Genomic DNA, 24,017 nt, shown 5'->3' on the forward strand with positions numbered 1-24,017 from the left:
AGACAAGGCAGAGGAACCAGAGATCAAATTGCCAACATACGCTGGATCATCAAAAAAGAGAGAGAGTTCCAGAATCACATCTACTTCTGCTTTATTGACTATGCCAAAGCCTTTGCTGTGTGGATCACAACAAACTGGAAAATTCTTCAAGAGATGGGAATACCAGGCCACCTTACCTGCCTCCTGAGAAATCTGTATGGAGGTCAAGAAGCAACTGTTAGAAATGTACATGGAACAACAGACTGGTTCCAAATTGGGAAAGGAGTACGTTAAGGCTGTATATTGTCACCCTGCTTATTTAACTTACATGCAGAGTACATCATGTGAAATGCTAGGCTGTATGAAGCTCAAGCTGAAATCAAGATTGCCAGGAGAAATATCAATAACCTCATATATGCAGATGACACAATCCTATGGCAGAAAGTGAAGAGGAACTAAAGAGCCTCTTGATGAAAGTGAAAGAGGAGAGTGAAAAAGCTGGCTTAAAACTCAACATTCACAAAACAAAGGTCATGGCATCTGGCCCCATCACTTCATGGCAAATAGATGGGGAAACAATGGAAACAGTGACAAACTTTATTTTGGGGGGCTCCAAAATCACTGCAGATGATGACCGCAACCATGAAATTAAAAGATGCTTGCTCCTTGGAAGAAAAGCTATGATGAACCTGGACAGCATATTCAAAAGCAGAGACATTGCTTTGCCAACAAACATCTGTCCTGTCAAAGCTATGGTTTTTCCAGTAGTCACATATGGATGTAAGAGTTGGACCATAAAGAAAGCTGAGTGCCAAAGAATAGATGGTTTTGAATTGTGGTGTTGGAGAAAACTCTTGAAAGTCCTTTGGACTGCAAGGAGATCCAACCAGTCCATCCTAAAGGAAATCAGTCCTGAATATTCATTGGAAGGACTGATGCTGAAGATGAAGCTCCAATACTTTGGCCACCTGATGCAAAGAACTGACTCATTTGAAAAGACCCTGATGCTGGGAAAGATTGAAGGTGGGAGGAGAAGGGGACGGCAGAGGATGAGATGATTGGATGGTATCACTGACTGGATGGACCTGAGTTTGAGTAAGCTCCGGGAGTTGGTGATGGACAGGGAAGCCTGGCGTGCTGCAGTCCATGGGGTTGCAAAGAGTTGGACATGACTGATAACTGAACTGAAGATCTTATCCTTTCCTGAGACCATAAAATCTACAACGGCTGGGACAGTGCCTGTTGTCTCAGCAATATTTTATTATGAAAGAGTTCAGATTCACAGTAAAGAAGGAGGAGTTTTATAGCCAAGATCTAGATTCAGCCTGTTTCTGGCCCCATTATATCTCTGCCCGGCATGGTGCCTGCTACCTAGCAGACCTGTAATAAACCTTTGCTGAGTGAAAGTGTTCATATCCTTCCACATCTTAAATGATAAACATAAGGTGAACAATATTTATGCCAGCATCATTTCTGTGTGTGAAAAATTGGAAACAACTTAAATGCCCAAGATAGAGAATTGGCTAAATAAATTATGGTACATCCTACATAGTGGGGTTCCTCATCATCAGTGACAGCAATGATGCACGTATTGACATGGAAGGGTGTTCCTGATGTACTGTTAGGAACAAAACTAAAGAAAACTGGGTATGACATTATTTTTTTGTAAAGTTAATAAATCAATAAACATTTACAGATAGAACCTATTCTATGATAGGTACTATTTTTAAATACTTTAGATATATTAATGCATTTTCACTGCAGATGGCGATTACAGCCATGAAATTAAAAGACGCTTACTCCTTGGAAGGAAAGTTATGACCAACCTAGATAGCATACTCAAAAGCAGAGACATTACTTTGCCAACAAAGGTCCATCTAGTCAAGGCTATGGTTTTTCCTGTGGTCATGTATGGATGTGAGAGTTGGACTGTGAAGAAAGCTGAGCACCAAAGAATTGATGCTTTTGAACTGTGGTGTTGGAGAAGACTCTTGAGAGTCCCTTGAACTGTAAGGAGAAATCCAACCAGTCCATTCTAAAAGAGATCGGTCCTGGGTATTCTTTGGAAGGAATGATGCTAAAGCTGAAACTCCAGTACTTTGGCCACCTCATGCAAAGAGTTGACTCATTGGAAAAGACTCTGATGCTGGGAAGGATTGTGGGCAGGAGGAAAACGGGACGACAGAAGATGAGATGGCTGGATGGCATCACCGACTCGATGGACGTGAGTCTAAGTGAACTCTGGGAGTTGGTGATGGACAGGGAGGCCTGGTGTGCTGCGATTCATGGGATTGCAAAGAGTTGGACACGACTGAGCGACTGAATTGAACTAAACTGAACTGAATCCCCACAAGAATCCTATGGAGTGAGTATACCCTATTATCCCCATTTTACAGATAAGGAAACTGAGGTACGGAGAGGGGAATAACTTGCCTAGACTCACTTAGCTCTTTCCATGGGAAAATGCCTTGGAAGTTACACAAAGAATATGACAGTGTTGACAATATCAAATACTGGCAAGGATGTGAGGCAACAGGAACTCACTCATTGTTGGTGGGAATGCAAAATACAGTCACTTTGGAAGAGAGCTTTGTGGGTTCATTAAAAACTAAATGTACTCTAACCACATGATCCAGCAACTACAACCTTGGTATTTCCTCAAAGGAGTTGCAAACATGCAAACCTGCACGTTGATGTTTATGGCAGCTTTATTCATAACTGCCCAAACTTGGAAACAACCAGGGTGTCCTTCAGTAGGTGAACAGATAATGGAACATCGCTCAGTGCTTAGTCACTCAGTCAACCTCTTGGACTGCAACCAGCCACGCTCTTCTGTCTATGGAATTTTCCAGGTAAGAATACTGGAGTGGAGTGGGTTGCCATTTCCTACTCCAGGGGATCTTCCTGACCCTAGGATCAAACCCTTGTTTCCTACATCTCCTGCATTGGCAACAGGGTTCTTTACCACTGTGCTACTTGGGAAGCAATGGAATATTATTTGGCACTAAAAAAAGAGCTGTCAAGCCATGAAAAAACTTAGAGGAAACTTAAATGCATATTACTAAGTAAAAGAAACTGATCTGAAAAGTTGTATGATTCCAACTATATGATATCTTAGAAAAGGCAAAAAACCGTGGTGACGATAAAAAAGATGTGTGGTTGCCAGGGACTGGAGGTCAGGGAGGAAGCACAGAGGATTTTCAGGGCAATGAGACTATTCCATATGATATTATATTGGTAGCTACATGTTATCACACATTTGTCCAAGCCCAAATCCATAGAATGTGCAAGAGTAAACCCCACACAACACTGCAGATCAACTATACTCCTCCAGTAAAATTAAAATGAAAAAGAGTGAACCCCAGAGTAAACCTGACTGCTCCCCTGATAGCTCAGTTAGTTAAGAATCCACCTGCAATGCAGGAGACCCAGGTTCTATTCCTGGGTGGGGAAGATCCATTGGAGAAGGAATAGGCTACCCACTCCAGTATTCTTGGGTTTCCCTTATGGCTCAGCTGGTAAAGAATCCCCCCCGCCTCCCCACAATGTGGGAGACCTAGGTTCAATCCCTGGGTTGGGAAGATCCCCTGGAGAAGGGAAAGGCTACCAACTTCAGTATGCTGGCCTGGAAAATTCCATGGACTGTATAGTCCATGGGGTCACAAAGAGTTGGACACGACTGAGCAACTTTCACTTTTCTTTCCAATGTAAACCATGGGCTTCGGGTGATTACGATGTGTCCATGTAGGTTCATCAGCTGCAACAGTTGTATCTCTCTGGTGCTGATGTTGATAACTGGGGGGCTGTGCATGAGTGGCAATGGAGGGTACCTCGGAAATCTCCATATCATCCTCTCAATTTTGCTGTGAAGCCAAAACTGCTCTAAAAACAGTGTATTTTTATATATATGTGGTAACTTCTAAGAGAGAAGATTTGGCATAATTTTGCTTCTTCCTATTGCCTCTGTCACATCTCATTTTTCTCCAGCAGTCATGTCTCACTTGTGTATACTCTTTTCCTGGAACATCACTTCTCAAGTGGTGAAGCGGAGTTAAGTCTGGAGAAGGGAACGCTTGGCCGCACATCCAACAAGAAGCCTCCCTCAACAGATGTCCCATCGTGATCAGATTTGACGTGACATTTCAGTCATGCAACTACAGGAGAAGAGGGCTGCCGTTACCTTTGTTGGAGCTGGAGAACTGGATGCCCACGTCTTGCAGAAGGTGCTCTGTCTCCTCTAGCCAGGACAGTGACAGGCGTAGGATGTCCAGTGACACCTTCTGGAGCCCTGAGACAGGTGGGCTCACCTGCAGGTGCTGCAGGAAGCTGACCTCCTTCCTCAGGTCATTGCTGCAGCACGACGTCTTCATGCAAGCCTGGAAACAGATGAGGTCGTGAGGAGCCAGGGCACCATTGCCAGAAATAGCACCCGGCCGCCGTGACCTGCAGAGAGTGGTGTTCTTGACGTGTTCTTGAAGCAGGAAGTACCCTGGGATGGCCCACTTCTAGTTGCTTTTTAGGGGGTGGGTGGGACGAGGGGGCAGCTTTTATTTCGTGTGTACTTTAGTTGGGACTTTCGATGGTCAAAGAGGCCCCATGTTTACAGACCTAGAGAATGAATTTATGGTTGCTGGGGGGACAGCAACCCCTTATGGAGGGAAGGGATAGTTAGGGAGTTGGGGATGCTATGTACACACTGCTATATTTAACATGGATAACCAACAAGCATCTACTGTACAGCACATGGAACTCTCTCAAAGTTATGTGGCAGCCTGGATGCGAGGGGAGTTTGGGGGAGAACGGATGCATGTATATGGATGGCTGAGTCCCTCCGGTGTTCACCTGAAACTACCACAACATGGTGTGTTAATCGGCTATGAAAGTGAAAGGTGCTCAGCCGTGTCCGACTCTTTGCGACCCCATGGACTATACAGTCCATGGAATTCTCCAGGCCAGAATACTGGAGTGGGAAGCCTTTCCCTTCTCCAGTGGATTATCCCAACCCAGGGATCGAACCCAGGTCTCCCGCATTCCAGGCGGATTCTTTATGAGCTAAGCCACAAGGGAAGCCTAAGATATAATCGGCTATACCCCAATATAAAATAAAAGCCAAAACAAGGGATTTCCGTGGCGGTCCAGTGGTGAAGACTCCGTGTTTCCAATACTAGATCCCATGTGCCAGAACTAAAAAATCTCATATGCAGCAATAAAGATTGAAGGTCCCACATGCTGCAAATAATATCTGGTGCAGCCAATAAACAAAATTAAAGAAAAAAAAAAAAACAGAGAAAGGAAGAGATCCCGTGTTTAGGTACAGGCAATTCCAAAGCCAAATTGCCAAGGACGATTTGGCTGAAACGAGAACCAAAGTTGGCTACAAAATTCCTGCTGAGATCAACACATAAGCTGGTCAGAAAGTCCAATTTCCTGGCTTGAAAGAGTGCTGACAAGCCAACATTCACAGACTCCCCAAATAACAGCTGCTTATTTCCAGAGAAAGCAGAAGCAGCTGCCTGCTCTGATAAAGCTGGTTTTCCGGGTGGGGGCTGGGAGGTGGGGGGTGGTGGTCGGTCAGAACCAGTCTTGTCTCCTCCAGAGTCAAAGGCGACTAGGGTAGGAGCAGCCTTTCCATTGCTGGGACAAAAAAGAAAAATGCAAATAAAGAGCAGGATGTTTTCTTGGTTTCTCTGGAAATAACCCAGGGCTATTTTGAGGGCAAGAGGAGAAGGAGGCGACAGAGGATTAGATGGTTGGATGGCATCACTGACTTAACGGACATGAATGTGAACAAACTTCAGGAGACGGTGAAGGACAGCGAAGTCTGGTGTGCTGCAGTCCACTGGGTCGCAAAGAGCCAGACACGACTGAGTGACTGAACAACATTTCTTCCCCTGAGGTCCAGGGGCCTCCCAAAGGGGAGTGTCGGGCAGCTTTTTCTTGGCCACACCAATTTCACCTGGGAGGCAGTTTTTGAGGTCCTTTGTTTTCTACCTCAAACAAATTTCTCCAGCAAGAGAGAAGGTGGGCAGAAAAGCAGAACCGGACGATTTCCTGAACAAGGAGCACAACGTGAGCCATGGGGAGCACGGGTGAGATGTGGAGGAGGGCACCTGGCAACTGTCTAAGGCCTTCTTCAGCTTCTCAACGCTGTCTGCGACCTCCTCCTCTCTGCAGAGGCCGAGCTGGGTCTCCTTCTGCAGGGTCCACTTTTTCTGCTGAAAGTTGATGTTGTCCTCAGTGACCTGGGTGATCTTCTCTATTAACTAATGGGAAAAAGACAAAAAAAAAAAAAGACTGACATTGCAGGGTGGCTCTGGTGGGAGGGGCTCTGGGTTGGGGGAGGACATGGGCTTGAGCTCCCATCTCTGCAGGGTTGGGGAGGGAGGTCCTGGCATGTTTGGGTGATGGCTCTGGAGGGAATGTCGGCTCTGTCACCAGGGCTTGTTTCCCAGGATCAGAGATGATTTTTAAGAGCCAAAGGCTTGTCATGTGGCCCTGTGTGTGTTCTAGATTCTTCATAACTCTGGGAGTGATTCATCATGCTGAGCCTGATGCTGTGGTGCCCGAAAGAGAAGGCTAGGCTATCCGAGAGCAGTCCATGGTGTGAATTTTTCACCCGCTTGCCGACACAGGGTTGGAGGGGACAAACGGAAGAATAACAAGTCAGTCCTTACAGCCAAAGGCACATCCTTGCTGCTGGCTGCCCTCTTCAGGAGAAGCGAGCCAGGACGCCTGCTCTACAGCGAGGCTCTTTCCTCATGGGACTAACGGAGGTGGACCATGCAGGCCTGGAGACCAGACATAGGCCTGGGTGGTTCCATTTGATTTTCACAGAAACACTTCAAGGGAGTTTAACTGGCTTTTACTCTAAAAGCCAGGAAATCCCAGAATATCAAAACAAATCTTCATGGTGTAGCAACAGTGTGAAAAATATGCGCCACCAACAAAAAACAGAAACATATGTTCCCAGTGTCTGGAGTCCCGGGTCCCCGAGGAAGAAAGTGGGGAAGAGAGACGAACCTGCTGATCAGAGACGGGCTTGTCCTGGAACGGCTTCGCTCGTCCATAGGTGGCCTTGATGACCTGACTTCTGAAATGCTCCAGCTGCAGCACAAAGAAAGGGAAGGTGATGGAATGAGTGGTGCAGCTGCAGCCGCAAGGCTTGAGGAGGCACTTCCACTGCTGGGTCTGGGAGAAATCGGTTAGAAGGCTCTGCACACCATGAATGGTCACTATGGTTGGGGCTTCCCAGGTGGTCCTAGTGGTAAAGAATCCGCCTGCCAATGCAGGAGCCACAAGAGATGTAGGTACGACTCCTGGGTCGGGAAGATCCCTTGGAGTAGGAAATGGCAACCCAGACTAGTATTCTTGCCTGAAAAATTGCACGGATGGGGGAGCCCGCAGGCTACACTCCATGGGGTTGCAAAGAGTTGGTCACGACCAAGTGACTAAGCACGCACGCAAACGGATTATTAACACCTTCACCTCTCACCGGAAGGGGCAGTGCCCACACAAGAGAGGGGGACGGTAGGTTTTAATGACTTTTCAGGCATGCCTGCCTAACCCAGCCGATGCACGTGGGCAGCTCACATACGTCTCAGGCCCTCAGAAGAGCCACTCACTGCCAATTATCCAGTGGGAAGTCTGGGGCTGGGAGTGCTCTTCCATAATTGGTACGCTGGCACCAGGCTGTGAGATAAATATTGAGACTGTCAGCCTGAGTAAACTGTGTAATCAGCCAGGGTGCCCGGGGAGAGAAGGAGGAGCAGCCTGCTGCCATTTTGTGCCTTAGGCCTCGTGTCCTGAAGATGATGCCTGCTGTATTCCCCTCAGGGTCCCCGGAGCCTGGCACCCAGCAGGCACTCGATAAGTGTTCATCAAATGCTTGTAACAGAAACAACTGACTTGGCAGGTGTTCAAAGTCCTCGCCTTCAGTTCGGCCAGCTTTTATTGACTATCTCCCTGGTTCTGGTATCTTCAGATTACGGTTGATGAAAGAATACAGTTACATTAGAATCAGGGCTTCTAGAATGACAAGTTCAAGGTGTCCCAGGTTCATAAGAGGCCTGAGAGGCAAACAAGCCCAACCCTCTCTGGAAGTTTACCAACATGATGGCCCTTGGCTCGGGTTTTTGGCTTACGGGCAAAACGTGGTCATGAAAGACTCTAGAATAGAGCCCTGAGGGACCATAACAGCTGGGAAATCAATGTGAATGTCAACGAGTCCAAGACACAGGAGCTTGCTGCACACCAGGAAGTTCTGAAAAGCCAAGGAGAGGAATTATGACTCTCCTAAAGACAGCTCTGCAGTCAGCTTGCCGGGAGTCAGCTGGGTGATCTGAGGGATTCCAGGCCGTCTGTTGGTTGCATGACCAAGGGGAGGGCCCTAACTTGCCCGAGGAAGAGGTTATGTAGGCAAGGCCCCATGGGCGATGGCCCCCATCACCACCAGAGGCAGCCTGTGGGACTGCTGTGAGTGGAGGGACAGGTCCTGCTGGACAACGGGAGTCTGTCCTGGAGTCACTTGCCTGGGGAAGGGCATGACCTCAGGCAGAGAGCTGGCTGTGGACAAGAGGGTGACGTGGGAATGCCAGGGCAGCACAGAGAGGCCTCATCCTTACTTTTTCGTCCTGGAGGAATCTCTGTGTCTTCCTGAATGAGCTCTGGCTGGAGGCATGACCAGGCTCCTGGCAAGTGGCACAGATCATGCCCTCAAGTGGGTGTGTGCTGGGGGTGCAGAGCGCTGGCAGGGGCAGGGGTAGCCGAGGTGCACCAAGGGAAGCCCAGAGCCGTGGGCTCTCTCCCTTGGTAAGGGGTCGGTGCCCTGCAGGAGAGAGGACACCAGAGGTGACGGTGTGGATGGTTGTTGAAGAGGCTTTAATACCTGCCAAGAGGCACTATCATCATCATTTAACCTGTGGGTGCTTCTGGAGCTCAGTGTGGGGGACGATGCCCGGTCATATTGTTGGTTAAGGCTTGGATGCCACCACATGGAAGGGCTTTGGGAGCTGGGCTGGGTAGGCTGGAGTGCTCCTTTAAGGACTGTGGTTCTTAACCTTTCTGGGTAGTTTACAGACCCTTCTGAGAATCCAATGAGTGACAAGGTGGACTCATCCGCCCAGAAAAGAAAAGCACAAACACACATACATGCAAAATGTTCTTGTCCTCCTGGGGCCATGGTTGCCAGGAGAGGGGTGCCTTGTGGAGGGGTCCAGGGTGGGCTGCCCTGGGTAGGCCACCTTCCACAGGGGCAGTGCTCCATCCTGGGATCTCGTCTGCCCTCCCTTAGTGTTTTCTGAGCCCTTGTTTGCATGTTCTGGCCATCATGTCTGTGCCACATGTAAGAGGAAGGGCTGCTGGGCCATCTTGGGTCAGAGCCTGCGAGATGGCACCCCCAGACCTGCTGAGTCTGAGCCTGCTCCCCACCTCACCAGTTTCCATTTGGCATGAGCTGTGATAATCTGGGTTCTATTATTAATTCTACTATACAGTTCAGTTCAGTCACTCAGTCGTGTCCAGCTCTTTGCAACCTCATGGACTGCAGCAGGCTTCCCTGTCCATCACCAACTCCCGGAGCTTACTCGAACTCATGTCCATCAAGTCGGTGATGCCATCCAACCATCTCATCCTCTGTTGTCCCCTTCTCCTCCTGCCTTCAATCTTTCTTAGCATCAGGGCCTTTTCCAATGAGTCAGCTCTTTGCATCAGGTGGCCAAAGTATTGGAGTTTCAGCGTCAGCATCAGTACTTCCAATGAACACCCAGGACTGATTTCCTTTAGGATGGACTGGTTGGATCTCCTTGCAGTCCAAGGGACTCTCAAGAGTCTTCTCCAACACCACAGTTCAAAAGCATCAATTCTTCGGCGCTCAGCTTTCTTCACAGTCCAACTCTCACATCCATACATGACCACTGGAAAAACCATAGCCTTGACTAGATGGACCTTTGTTGGCAAAGTGATGTCTCTGCTTTTCAATATGCTATCTAGGTTGGTCATAACTTTCCTTCCAAGGAGTAAGCGTCTTTTAATTTCATGGCTGCAGTCACCATCTGCAGTGATTTTGGAGCCCCCCAAAATATTATTAATATTTCATTAAGAAAAGTGGCGGGACTTCCCTAGTGGTTCAGGGGTTAAGACTCTGTGCTTCTACTTCAGGGCACACAGGTTTGATCACTGGTTGGAGGACTAAGATCCTCCAAGCCATGTGGCTTGGCCAAACAAAACAGAACAAAACAAAAACAAACAGAAAATTGGCCTCCCCTGTGGATACTGACTAGAGCGTCTGTTTGGAGGCCCAGAGGAAGAAAGATCGCTGTAAATGTCAAGACAAAGAAACGTGAAGGAGAAAGTGCTAGAAACACCACTGTGGTTGAAAGCCTCAAACCCTCCCTAAGAGGGACCCGCACCACTGGTTTACCGGGGTGGGCCTTGACCTGGGACTGGCTGCTTGGTCAGGGTCTCAGGTGATGGCAAACACCAGTGTAGGCGGCTTCCCAGCAGGAAAAGCCTTTTTAGTGACATCCCCTGGGACTTGGGAGCCCTGTCCCCTGGGATAAGTGGGTGAAATTAAACCAGGCCGTCCTCCTCCTCACTCTGCCGGCCGCTTGGGCGCAGGGCTCTGTGGAGAGCAGTGGGCCATGAAGGGGCTTGGCAGCACGCCTACCTGACCTACTGCCCTTTCCAAATTGGCTTTAATGAGGTTTTCTCTGTTCCCCATTTCTTGCAGCTGAAGCAATTTCCTTCTGGAATCCTCCTGAAGCTTCTCTTCAACCTGAAAGGATGATGAAAGCATGGGCTTGCTGCTAATGTGATCATCACGCCCTCTGGGGGAACTCTTCTTGGGGGGGTGGTGCTAATGGCAGTGGGGGAGTCCTTGAGGGGTAGGGACAGCTGCGGCCCCATGGCAGGGGTCATGGGCATACACAGGGTGGAGATAAACTCACAGGGAGATACCCCTTAAGGGAAGGGGCTGAGCTCTGCACCCTGGGCTCAACTATGTCTATCACAGACTCCAATCCCAGCTCAGTCCCTAGCAAGATGTGACCCTGGGAAAGTGATTTCACGGCTCCGTGACTCGATGTTCTCATCTGTCAAATGGGGACAGAGTACCTGTACTGCAGCACAGAGTTATTGTGGGAATTCAAAATATTTGGAATCGTGCTTACAGGTCTGAGTGTGGTAAATATTGGTGTGACCTATAAAAGGTGGGTGGGGAATTTCCTGGTGGTCCAGTAGCTAAGTCTCCTTGCTCTCAATGGAGGGCACCCAGGTTTGATCCCTGGTCAGGGAACTAGATCCCGAATGCTGCAGTGAAGATAGAGGATACCACGTGCAGCAATTAAGATCCTGTGCAACCAAATAAATACACATATTTTTTTAAAAAGTGAATGGGAATATCTGCCATGCAGCCTCCTTCTAAGACTCCATGAAAGGTCCTTGGTCAGTGTTATTATTGGGTTTATCATCATAATTATTTGTCATTACCACTTTGAGCACACCCACTGGTGGAAACCTCTCTAGAGGCCTGCTCAGTAACGTCTATTAAGAATCGCAGCCTGCAAAAGAAGGTGTTTGAAGTGCAGAAGCTTGCTTGTTTAATCCTCCCTTGCTTGGGTAACGGGGCAAGCTGAGGTGAGCTTGAGAGTGATTGATGCTACCATCTGCTGGCAAGTGTGGGCCTTGCAGCTGCTCATTTCAGGGACACATCTAATCATTTCAGGGACATACCTACTGAGCCCAGGGCTCTGGCACCAACAGGAAACCAGGCAAACGCTCATAAATAAATGGAGAGACTTTGTGCTGAAACAAATCCCATGGGCCGTGTTGATTAGGGATCTGACAAGGGGGATCACAGAGATGTAGTAAAAGACCCAGAGGAACTCTTTGGAGCTTTCCTCTGAGTAGAGCAGTACAGTGGGAGAGCGACCACCCGGCTCTGGCACCTTGGGAAAGCCACCTCTCTGGGGCCTTAGTTTCCTTCCAGATCTAAACATGCTCTGACTTGTATTTCAGCTGCATTTCCATACACCACAGAAGCCAAGTCCAACCCTGGACTCTGCCCTTATCTGTGTTCTCCACGAACAGCCCCCCATTCCCACTCCTGAGCCTCAGGCAACTTCAGGGGCTGCCCTGCTCCCTCCGTCACACCTGGTGCTCTCCACGTCTGTCCTCCCATCCCTCTCGGGTGACATGCTGGGCTGTGGCAACTGGCCACCTCACCTCTAGTTTAGCGCCTTGAGGTACTGTGAGGGTTTGCCAGCTGTAGGGCAGCTCTGACCTACAAAACTTTCTACAACGATACAGATGCTCTGAATCTGAATCATCTAATACAGCAGCCACAAACCACATCTGGTGATCCAGCACTCGAAACGGGCTGGTGTGATCGAGGAAATGAATTTCAAAGTGTATTTAATTTTGATTAATATCAGTGTAAACAGTAGCACATGGCTGTTGGCTATGCAATAGTGATTGGAGGCAGACCAACCTGGAGTCAGCCAAAACTATGTGACTGGGCTAGTTACATTGCTAGTTAACAAGCAGTCTTGACTTTCTCATCTGTAAAATGGGGAGAATGATCTCTAGGTCATGGCGCTGTTGTGAAGAGGGAGAAGAGATGAAATGTTCGGTGGTAATGACCAGTCCATGAGAAACTGCAGCTATCATTTGCACCATTATTAGCTGTGAATGTCACATATTAGTTCTCTGTTTGGAAGCCCTGGTAGCGCCCCATTGCCCGTGTGCAATAGAGCCTGAGTGCCAGAACTAGTGCAAAACACCAAGCCAGGGATTCAAGAAGCCCTGATGAGCTCTGAACAAGGCAAAGAAAAATGGATCCGCTCCGAGATAAATCATAATACAACTGCTGGAAATCCAGGGAAAAGAAAATCTTTTGCAAAGGTGCAACAATAAGGCTTACAGATGACTTCTAAATAGAAATAACCAGAGCCAAAAGACAGCAGGGACATACCTAATGCTGTTTCTAATGTGCCGAAAGAAAAGAACTGCCACTGTATAATTCAATAGGCAGTCAAATGTGTTTTAAGATTGAAGGTTAAATATACATTTCAAGATAGACACACAGACACATCTGAGACTGTCATCAGCAGAGCTACAGTGAAGGAAAACACTAAAGGGTATTCTTCAGAGACAAGGAAAATGAATGCAGATGGATGATCAGAGATGCAGAAAAGACAAGCAGCAGTAAGAGTAACGTGTGCATATGATACTGACTATACAAAAATGCCAATAATATCTTCGGGGGTTTTATTAATAACTATAGAGAGGAGTTTAGAAAATGACAGCAATGACTTACAAACCTGGAGGGGTTAAGTGAAGTCAGGGTGTTCTAAATTCACTGCATTGTCAAGGAGAAGGGCATAATTATAAACTAATACTACATCTTGGTAAGTTAAGAATGTACATTGTAAGTACTTCTGTAGTGGTCCAGTGGCTAAGACTCTGAGCTCCCAATGCCAGGGGCCCGGGTTCAATTCCTAGTCAGGGAACTGGATTCCACAGGCCACAATGAAGAGTTTGTATGCTGCAACTGAAGATCAAACGTGCCACAGTGACGATTCGCAACTAAAACCCAGCAAAGCCAAAGAAATAAGTTAATTAATTAAAAAAGAATGCACATTGTAATCTTTAGGATGACCACTAAGAGAGCAATGGAAGAATGAAAAACTTAATTAATGTGAGATCTTTGCTAGTCAAGGATAAAATGCTATTGTCTTACTATTATTAAAAGGATAGTAAAAAACTGAAATGTTTCCAAGCTAATAGAGGAGAAAGGTGGAATGACAGAAAACCATCAACTCAGAAGGAGGCAAGAAAGGAGAGAAAAAGTAATATAGTTACAGATAGTACAACTGGCACTGAGCAAGAGAGTAGATTTAAATCCCAGTGTATGAGTAATTAGATAAGATAAACGGGCTGAAAGTAAAAGACTGTCAAACTGGATTTTGTAAAAATGATATGCTATTTGGAAGCTATATGTCTAAAACTTAAAAACTGACAGAGAGGACTTCCCTGGTGGTCCAGTGGTTAAGAATCCACCTGCCAAAGCAGAGGACACAGGTTTGGTTCCTGGTCCCGGGAGAGTCCACATGCCATGGGGCAACTAAGCCCATGAGCCACAACTACGGAGCCCTTGCACCCCAAAGCCCATGCTCCACAGCAAGAAGCCACTGAAATGAGAAGCCGGTGCACCGCAGCTAGAGAGTAGTCCCTGCTCACCATATCTAGAGAAAGCCTGTGTGCAGTAATGAAGACCCAGCACAGCCAAAAATAAACACATAAATAAAATTTAAAAAAATTAACAGAGAAAGTATGAAAAAAATATGCTACGGAAACCCTAACCAACAGCAAGCCAGTGATGGCGCTAAGTGACAAAGATGATGTTAAGGGGAAAACACTACTAGAGATGAAAAGAGACATTACAAAAAAAAGGGACATTTTATGATTATCAAAAGTCTTGTTCTACTGGAAATATTAGAATTCTAAATTTATATGCACATAGTAATACAACCTCACAATATATAAAGCAAAATTTGTCAATATTAAAAGAAGAAACACACAAATCTACAATCATGATGAGATTAAAAAAAAAAAAACATTCCCAATGACTGATAGAAGACACGCACACACACAAATCAATAAGAGTATTTAAGTTGGAACAACATCATTGACAAGCTTGATTTAATGGATCAATTCTTTCCTGGGTAATTTCATGATTGAAGGCAGTGGGTTGTGGTTACACACGGGAACTTTGGAGTCTGGCAGACCCAGCCTGGAGCGGTTGCCAAGGTGACCCATCCCTGCCCTACCTTGCTCTTTTCCCGAAGCGTCTTAGAGATCAGGCTCTGCTCCGTACTGCTCCTCTTCAACTCCTCCCTGAGCTTTCTCACTTCTTTCTCCATGCCGTGGATTTGCTAAGAAAGTTTCAACAACAGGGAAGTCAACTTCGTAACTTACCTCACCTGGTTTGTTAAGGTGGAACCTAGCCTAAGATCAGTTTAATTCTTTCCCTTGGGAGATGCTTCTCCATCTTAAAAGCAAAGTAGGGTTTTTTCAACAGATGCGTTGAAAGTGCAGGGTGAGGGAAAATTTGAGTTTCTTTTGAAGATCAGCATGGATTCTGGATTAAACAGTACAAGGGACACATTTACTCATTAGATTCTCCTTCCTTGGAACATATTTTGAGTTCAGTCTAAATAGGGTTTATTTGGAAGACACCATGGGCAGAGCTTGGAAGAAAAGAACAATGAGCTTTTTCTTTTTGTTCCCAATTGAGACAGAGAGTAGCAGTGCCCCTGAGAGAAGAAAATGGCCTCAACAGATGGAAACTATATGCTTAGTGATGTTCTTGAGGATTCGACTGGCGCAGAGGGTGAACATTCACATTTAGTGCTCATCTTTTCATTGTACTAATTTTTATATTCACCTTCCATACAAAGCCAATGATATGTCTGCTTTTTATTTTGTTTTTATGAACTGATGTAAAACTGAATGTATCAATAGTTAAGTAACAATACTGAAGGAGGAGTTTCATGTCAATAACAGTGCCCATGGCTGTGATAAAACTTGTGACAGTAGCTCATGAAAGTTTGGGCATCACAAGTCCAGAGGTAGGGACCATGGTGAATTTCTAGCAGCATCTAGTGGCCACCTGGCCACCTTCTGTCCCGGTCTCCAGCCCAACTCTAGCCCAGCTCCAGGGGCAACCTGATGAGGGGCCTAGAGCCAACTGTCCATGAAACCCTAGGAGAGTATGTTTTCCAAGGTTTTCTACTCGTCTTTTTGAGGAAAGCAAATCAAAGAATTATGTTAATTACATTAACAAACAAACACCCATAAAGCCCCAGAGTTTGCACTAGCTAAGGGGCCAAGGAACCCCTCCAAAGCCCTGTAGGTCAAAGTCTAGGCTTTCTGTGGACACCCAGGGGTGAGGAGGTTCAACGCACGGTTTTGTAGAGTTTTAATTCTTTCTCTTGGGCTTCCAGGTTCTCCTTCTGGGCATCTTCCTTCTTTAACTCTTCTTTCAGCACTGAGCACTGGGGAGAAAAATAACAAGATCACCTGGGCTCGACTGGGGGCCCTAAGTCCCTATGTGCGTGCCCAAGGTTGTCTTCTGCTGTTTAACTCAGTCACACCCTGCATTCTGAGAGGCCAGACAGTCTGTGTGATGGAAGCACGGGCATCCTGTGGTTGTTCCTGGTTCACCCCTCTTGTGAGTTCTGACAAATAAAGCATCTAAATTACCCTTCAAAAGCCAGCAAACTGCACCACAGGGGGAGTCCAGACTCGTAGAGTCTGGGTACTTAGGGTGGAGGAATTGAGCTGTTTTCACTCAGTGAGCATCGAGAGTGGTGAGGGAAGCCCAGTGGGTTTGGGTCGATCTTAGTGCTTTTGTGCAGGTTCCATCTCAAAGACACAACTGCCCTGTTGGTCACAAAGGGGTAAATGGAGCTGCCTTTTCCGAGGGCATTTTGGCAACAGACATTAAGAGCATAAGGATGGATGTGCCTTCTTTTGACCCAGAAATTCCCACTTTGGACATGTACCCTAAGGACAATGATTAGAGAAATCAGTGAATCTGTAGCTTCAAGGATGTTCTCCATAGAACTGTCAGTAACAGTGGGAAAAAAAACAAGTGTTGTTTATGACAGGAGATGACTTTATAACACTGTGTACATCCAGGAGAAAGTGTGTGGCTTTTAAGACCAATGATAAGAGCGTTGATTTATTAGCATGGGGAAGTCATTGTGTTTATGATTTTAAAAAATATGCATAGTGTAAATTCACTGTAAAATAACTGACTGATTGATTTCTAGGTAATATATAGAAACAAGACTGGAAGAACCCAGAGGAAAAGTGACCTCACTCTAAGGTCAATAAGGAAGGGGGAAACGGGGACATAATCAAACAGATGCACTGTGGGAGGTGGAAGAGCCAAGCAGGGGCTGTCTTTGCATATTGCTTCTACTAAGCACCAGCTCTGCAACCCCTCCCTGTCCCCAACACACACACACACACACACGCACACACACACAGTCCTCTCACCTAAAACAGAGAGTGCACATGCCTAGGAGGGCACTCTGCTTGTCAGAAACAAAAGCAGAGGCATTGGCCAGGCGGCTGACTGAGGCAGAGGCAGAGGAGCAGGGCTAAAACCAGGCTCCCATGTCTTGGAAAACGATTTTGTCATTCCCATTTCACAGATGGGGTAATAAAGGCCAAATAAGTTACAGTAAGAGAAAGCTCTGGGATTGGACCCAGGTCTGTGACTCCAAAGCTCGTGCCTTTTGCTGGTTCCATATTCAGTGTAGTACTGTGCACCAGGTACTACGTATCAGGCCTTTTACTTGGAACCTCAGGATGTTTCCATCCCACACCCGTGCAGCCCTGGCTAATCCATCAGACAGCTGCTGGGAATCCCTGAGTTACGACCTGAGATGAAAGCTATGAAGTTTTACCTTGACTGGCAGAAACAGATGCATTATACAAATACTGAGAAATCTTATCCTATGGAGTCAGGATTCTAAAGTTGGCATGGAAGGCAAGATTTGCAAATAAACTTCCATTTAAAAAACTCTTCACTTGCCTACCAAGTCTAGGTTAGAAATGAGAGTTTGTGTGTTTGCATCTGGATCTTCAAACGTTGGGATTTGAAGGCAATTATGAGAACCAGTGGTGCTGGGATTGTGATGGAGCCCTGTGGGTTGTCCTTGCTCACAGAGAGATTTTATTCTGTTTTACATTAAGCTGTGCAGTAGCAATATATCCTAATACGTGTGTTTGTTCCTGGGGTTTATTTATCATAGGGGTTAAAAAATATTTGCTGCATTTGAAAATATATCATGCTCTTCTGAGCCACATACTGTACTTTAAAAGCTGCTGAGAAGTTGACTTCTCTGCAGACACGTGACTGCACTGTGTCTGCTTTGGTGATGACCTGACACTCACTCTGGAGTTGAGGGCTTCAAGCTGGTGATCCTTTTCTTTGTTCTCACTTTTTAGTTGATTCACCTCCTGTTTTAGCTGTTGAACTTGCTCATCCTTTGCTAACATATCCTTTTGCAAAGATGACACCATCTCTGCAAAACAAAAACAAAAACTCACAGGTCAAAAGGGCAGGGAGGATTCCTGGCATCACCATGGCTGTTAGCCAAGTTTCGGACAAGAACCTCCAAGCCCAGGGCTGGCGTTCCTAGAACTGCGGAGGTTGTTGCCAAGAATCCCAGAACAGGAATGAGACCAGAGACCATGGAATGTGGTTTGAGGCTTCAGGGAGAATGAGGGGCAGTCAGCGAGCACCAGGGGGAGGAGAAGCCTTTGGGGGGCCCTGGTGGGCACAGGCTGGGCAGAGCCGATAGGAGAGGCCATGTCCAGGGCTTGAGCAACAAAGGCCCAGCACAGGTGAAGTCCAGGAATTCTTCTCCAGAGCCCAGGAGGCAGACTTGCAGCAGAGCAGACTGCTGGACACTCTTGGTGGGGCAGCTAGCTTCACACTTACATGAGTTTGGGCCTGTCCTAACCCCTTATTGGCTTGGCGGTGTTGGACAAGTTACTTCACCTCCCACTGCATGTCCTGCACAGAGTTATTGTAAGGGTCAAGTGAGATGGTCTGTCCTAAGAACATAAAGTGACTAACTTATATTTGTTGCTGTTGTTCAGCCGCTAAATTGTGTCTGACTCTTTGCGACCCCATGGACTGCAGCATGCCAGGCTTCTCTGACCTCCACCATCTCCTGGAGATTGCTCAAACTCATGTGCATTGAGTTGGTGATGCCAACCAACCATCTCATCCTCTGTCACCCCCCTACACGGCACTCACTATGTTTCATGACAGCCAGTTTCCAGCATGGCCCCCATGCCCTGTCTCCTGGAATTCATGCCCTTATGCAGCCCCTCCCACCCTGAATAGGGCTGACATGGGTAATCGACGTGATGCTGTGGAAATGATGCAATGTGACCTCCCAGGCTGGGTCATCAAAGACACTGCGGCTTCCCCTTTGCTCTCTCTTGCATCACTCACTCTGGGGGAAGCCACCCCCCGTGTTGTGATGAGCAGCCCTCGGGAGAAGTACGTGTGATGAGAGGCTGAGGCCTCCAGCCAACAGCCACATGAGCAGCAACTCTGAAAGGGGTTCCTCCTGCTTCCGGTAAGGCTTTAGATGACTAAATGACTGATGCCCCAGACGACATCTTGACTGCAATTCAAGAGAACTAAGTTACACACCCCTCCATCCCAAATTCCTGTACTGCAGAAACTGGGTGAGATAATAAATATCAGCTGTTGTTTTATCCGTTACATTTTGGGATAACTTGCTATATAGCAATAGATAACTATTCTGTTATTGAATTATCACTTTGGGGAAAAGTGGGAAGTGAAAGTGAAAGTTGCTCACTTTCCAAGCTGGTGGAAGATTCGACTTCCAGTGGACCTGGAGCCTCATTATATGCTCACTGTAACGCAATAGCTGAGTGACACACCCACCAGCAACAGAGGATGAGATCGTTGGACGGTATCACCGATTCAGTGGACACGAACTTGGGCAAACTCCAGGAGCTGGTGAAGGACAGGGAAGCCTGGCGTGCTGCAGTCCATGGGGTTTCAGAGTCGGATACAACTTGGTGACTGAACAGCAACAACACACCCACCAGTACCATCACAGTTCTGAGGTCAGTCATACGAGGTCAGAAGTGGGCAGTGGCCCGATTTCCGGAAATCACTGCCCCTTCCCCAAAATACTTGGGATAATCCTCCCACTCACTAGCCTATGAAATTACCCAGCCCATAAAAATTAACCACCTCATATTTCAGGGCTGCTCACCTTCTGAGATGGCCCATACTCTCTACCTGTGGAGTGTGTTTCTCTCTAAACAAACCCACTTCTTACCTATCACTTTGTCTCTCACTGAATTCTCTCTGTGACAAGACATCAAGAACCTGAGCTTTATTAATGAACAAATGAAGCCCAGATGTATGAGCTCAGATAAAAGACAGTGTGTTCTGGCCTGGGTCCAAGTTCAACCTGGGTTGCACGGTTTCACACCCACTCTGCTGTTCTCCCTTGGGTCCCCCCCCGAGGCACTGGCCACCGTGTCACACAGTGGGTTTTCTCCACAGCACAACCACTCCCTGAAGCAGGCTGTTCGTTTATTCATCCTTTTCCTTCAGTGAGTACAGGGATCTGACTGTCTTGCTCAGAGCTCTCTCCCCAGAGCCTAGAACAGGGCCTGACACTTGGTAGGTGCTCAGTCAGCATGCTGAAGGAATGCAGGAATCCAGGGAGTCCGGGCTCAGCCACAGCTGTGTGTGGGCTGCCCCTCCCTCCACCCAAGCCCTTTATCAGGGAACCACCTTTGTTGGTCAATTAGAAAATGTTTCACTTGGGCTCAAGTGCACTCAGGTGAAAATGGGTGAGATGATGGGTACCCAAAGTGGTGACCCCATTTTGTCCATGTTCTAGTTCGCACTCAGGCAGGCTGGCTTGTGGAGCCACCCAAGTCACACTATGTTCTATGCTCTCCCTGAGGGGGCCAGTGCTCAAGTGACCTCGTAGACAAGATACATGTGTGTGTGCTCAGTTGCTCAGTTGTGTCTGATTCTTTGCAACCCCCATGGACTGTAGCCCGCCAGGCTCCTCTGCCCATGGAGTTGTCCAGGCAAAAATACTTGAGCAGTAGCCCTTTCCTTCTCCAGAGGATCTTCCCAGACCAGGGATTGAACCTGGGTCTCCTATGTCTCCTGTATTGGCAGATGGATTCTTTACCACTGAGCCAGCCCCTTGGGAAGCCCAGTCAAGATACAACATTCTCTCCAGTATTTATCAGGCCCTGCCCTAGGAAGTGGGTGGCAAGAAATCTGCACTGAGGGAGAATTCTAACTCGCTGACACTGGTGGCCAGGTGGGTTGCTGAGATCCCTGAGGCTGCATCCAGGTCATGGGCACAGGTGCTGTGGTAGACTGGGGATGTCTGCAGGGGGAGGGAGGCAGGTGCAGTGGTAGATTGGTGATGTCTGCAGGGGGAGGGAGGCAGGTGCAGTGGTAGATTGGTGATGTCTGCAGGGGGAGGGAGGCAGGTGCAGTGGTAGATTGGTGATGTCTGCAGGGGGAGGGAGGCAGTTCTCAGCAGCAAATCCAGAAGGACCTCACCTGATGTGATGGCGTTATCCCTTCTTAAATTCTCACCCTGGTTCTTCAGGGACGTGATTTCCAAGTTCCTCTCAGACAGGGTTTGGCACAGCACCTGGCTGTAGCCTTGCTGCAGGGCACTGATCTGTGGGAAGAGGCAACACAGAGTCAGAGGGAGGCCAGCCGGCTTTGCAGGACACACTTCTCCAAGGCTGGACAAAAAAGAGTCAGGTTGATCTTGGGTTGGGGTGTTGGGCAAACCAAGCTTTTCAGTTATAACTAGTGGGAGAGACGGGAGGCTGCCTACTCCAGTGACCACCGTGTCCTACATCATCAAGACACAAGCCTTACCTTTGTGGTCACCCAGGGGCTCAGGGGCCCTTGCCCTGGATCCCTTCCTGTGACTGAGGCAGGAGGCAGATGGGCTTCAGGCTGGATACTTACAACCAGCCTTCTGTTTACATTTCCCAAGACAGGAAGTAGGTGGGCTCCAGGTTAGGCTTTTACAACCAGCCTCCTGTTTGCACTTTGAGATGGAAACGACGACAGGAACAGGGTAAATGGCTGGACTTTGCCTCCTGTGGACACATCAGTTATATCAGGGACAGACAGGGGGAAAACCTTGTTTGAGTACAAGACCAAGAGGTCACATATTTCCCATCTTTGGGGCAAGGGAGTCACTGCACACGTGCAGAAAGGCTCTTTGGGGATACCAAAGGAGGGGTCACCATCCCATAAATGTGATGTCAAGCCCCATCCCTCATTGGCTGCTGGGCTGGAATCTACCTTGGGAAAAAGCTGTGCGCACATGTTGGGGAGGATTCTAGGGTAGGTCCAGTGTGGAAAAAGAAACCATTTAATTGGCCAAAGGTAAACAAAGACCCACCAGATGGGTGGCCACCTAATGCAAAGAGCTGACTCACTAGAGAAGACCCTGATGCTGGGAAAAGATTGACGGCAGGAGGAGAAGGGGACGACAGAGGGTGAGACGGTTGGGTGGCATCACCGACTCGATGGACCTGAGTTTGAAAAAACTCCACAAGACTGAGCCTCTGAACAGCAACAACAAAGACTTGAAAGAACTGCCCTATACACATGATTCAACCACATCTGCCCTGCGCTCCTCCTCACTGAAGGGACGCCCACACCCTTTCTCTCCGGGTGTGTGCATCTCTGTCTTAACGAAACAAACTGTTTCTCTTGGTGCTCTTCCAGTTGTCCTGCTGTGTCTGTAACAATAAACTTTGTACCTGTTGTTTTATACTTTTTTGCCTCCACAAGAAGCGCATTTTTCAATGGGAGCAAGAGCCAGGGGAGATTTGCTTCTAGCCTCTAGCTGTTGATGGTCCAGTGGCTAGGAGTCCTGGTTTTTATCCCGGTTACCCAGGTTCAGTTCCTGGGCAGGGAACTAAGACCTCGCTTCAAGCCACCGCTCACTGTTGCCTCTCCGAGATCACCATCTGCGGACTTTTAGCCATAAACAGGCCAGCTCTTGGTGCTGAATCACCCAGCACCGGCTGTATGCAGAGCAAAATTCAAGAGACAGGAGGGTGTTGTGTGTGCTCACTCACGTCCGACTCTTCTGTGACCCCAGGGACTGTAGCCCGCCAGGCTGCTCTGTCCACAGGATTTCCCAGGCAAGAACACTGGAGTGGGTTGCCATTTCCTATTCCAGGGGTTCTTCCCAATTCAGGGATCAAACCCATGTCTCCTATGTCCCCTGCACTGGCAGGTGGATTCTTTACCACTGGGAAGCCCCCAAGAGATGGGAACAGGTTATACAATGAATTTCCTTTAATGAGAACAGCAAATCGCTTATACCTCATACAACACTCTGGAGTTTACACAACTCATGTGCACGTGCTACGTGGACACTCCTCACAGCACTGCTGAAGGCTGACGTTCCCGGCAGGCTTCCCATTTGCGAGGGGGCAGACTGAGACTGGGAGAGGTAGAGTCCCCTGCTCAGGATCACGGGGCTGGTCAGAGGCGGAGAAGGAGTCAAACCCAGCCTCTAGGGGCCCGTTTCCACCTTTCCAGGGGGCCCTAGGAAGCAGCATGAAAAGTTGGAGGCTCTAAAGCATAGCGTGGACTTGGGAGCCAGACTGTAGGCTTCAAGTCCTGTTTCTGCCTGTTACGGGCCATGTGAACACAGGAAGACACCATATTTTATTTTCAGTCTGTACGTGGGGTGATGGCAGTCCCAGTCTGATAGGATTGCTAGAAGTATAGTTTTTTCCCCAGTCCCTGCTTTGCGGCATGTCGGATCTTCGTTTCCCAACCAGGGATCAAACCCATGCCCTCTGCTTTGGGAGCTTGGCGTCTTAACCACTGGACCACCAGGAAATCCCTGTTAGAAGTATCTTAACAAATTAGTCATGTGTGCAAGTAATCAGATTATGCCTGGCACACGGCATAGAGGGATGAGGTATCACGGGCCTCTCAGCTGACTACCCACGGCGTGTTTTAGCTTCAGCTTCCCTTGTCTGTCTCTGGGGAAAGGAGTTGGGAATCTTTTTGTGTGCATTTGTAAGCCTTGCTCAGGCTCACTTTAACACTGCTCTGATTGTTATTAGGAGGAAATACAGGAATCATGGGTGGGATGACCATGGGCTGGCTGTTGCAAGAACTCTGGAAGTTCCTGGCTCAGAACCCACTTGAGGGCCAGCCCCTTTCTGGGGATCCATACCCTGGGCAGGGGCCCTGGAAGGATCTCCTTGAAATGCAGCCCTGGTAAGGGCTGGAAAGTAGCTGCCGCATCTCGGCCTCCACACAGCAGGTACCCGAGAGGCCGGGAAAGGGAGGTGGGCCAGAACCCCCTCCCTCTTCATCTGACTCACCCGACTGGTAGGTCTGAGTGGCCAGGCCTTTTCCCTCCCAGGGTGTGCTGTGGGCCTTC

The 24,017-nt window shown here is 47.9% G+C and overlaps 1 protein-coding gene across 1 annotated transcript in view; it reads right to left on the reverse strand.

Annotated features, from left to right (window-relative positions):
• The window catches only part of FHAD1 (forkhead associated phosphopeptide binding domain 1), a 154,960-nt gene that overhangs the window by 63,045 nt on the left and 67,898 nt on the right, over positions 1–24,017 (reverse strand). The window contains exons 6-13 of the mRNA XM_052654095.1: positions 21,140–21,263; positions 17,944–18,074; positions 15,942–16,031; positions 14,805–14,909; positions 10,643–10,750; positions 7,000–7,083; positions 6,090–6,242; positions 4,160–4,355 (exon numbers count right to left, since the gene is read on the reverse strand). Of these exons, the coding sequence (XP_052510055.1) occupies positions 4,160–4,355; positions 6,090–6,242; positions 7,000–7,083; positions 10,643–10,750; positions 14,805–14,909; positions 15,942–16,031; positions 17,944–18,074; positions 21,140–21,263 (991 nt within the window). The remainder of the gene's footprint in view (positions 1–4,159; positions 4,356–6,089; positions 6,243–6,999; positions 7,084–10,642; positions 10,751–14,804; positions 14,910–15,941; positions 16,032–17,943; positions 18,075–21,139; positions 21,264–24,017) is intronic.

This window comes from Budorcas taxicolor, chromosome 16, assembly GCF_023091745.1.
Source record: "Budorcas taxicolor isolate Tak-1 chromosome 16, Takin1.1, whole genome shotgun sequence".
Taxonomy (NCBI): Eukaryota; Metazoa; Chordata; class Mammalia; order Artiodactyla; family Bovidae; genus Budorcas; species Budorcas taxicolor.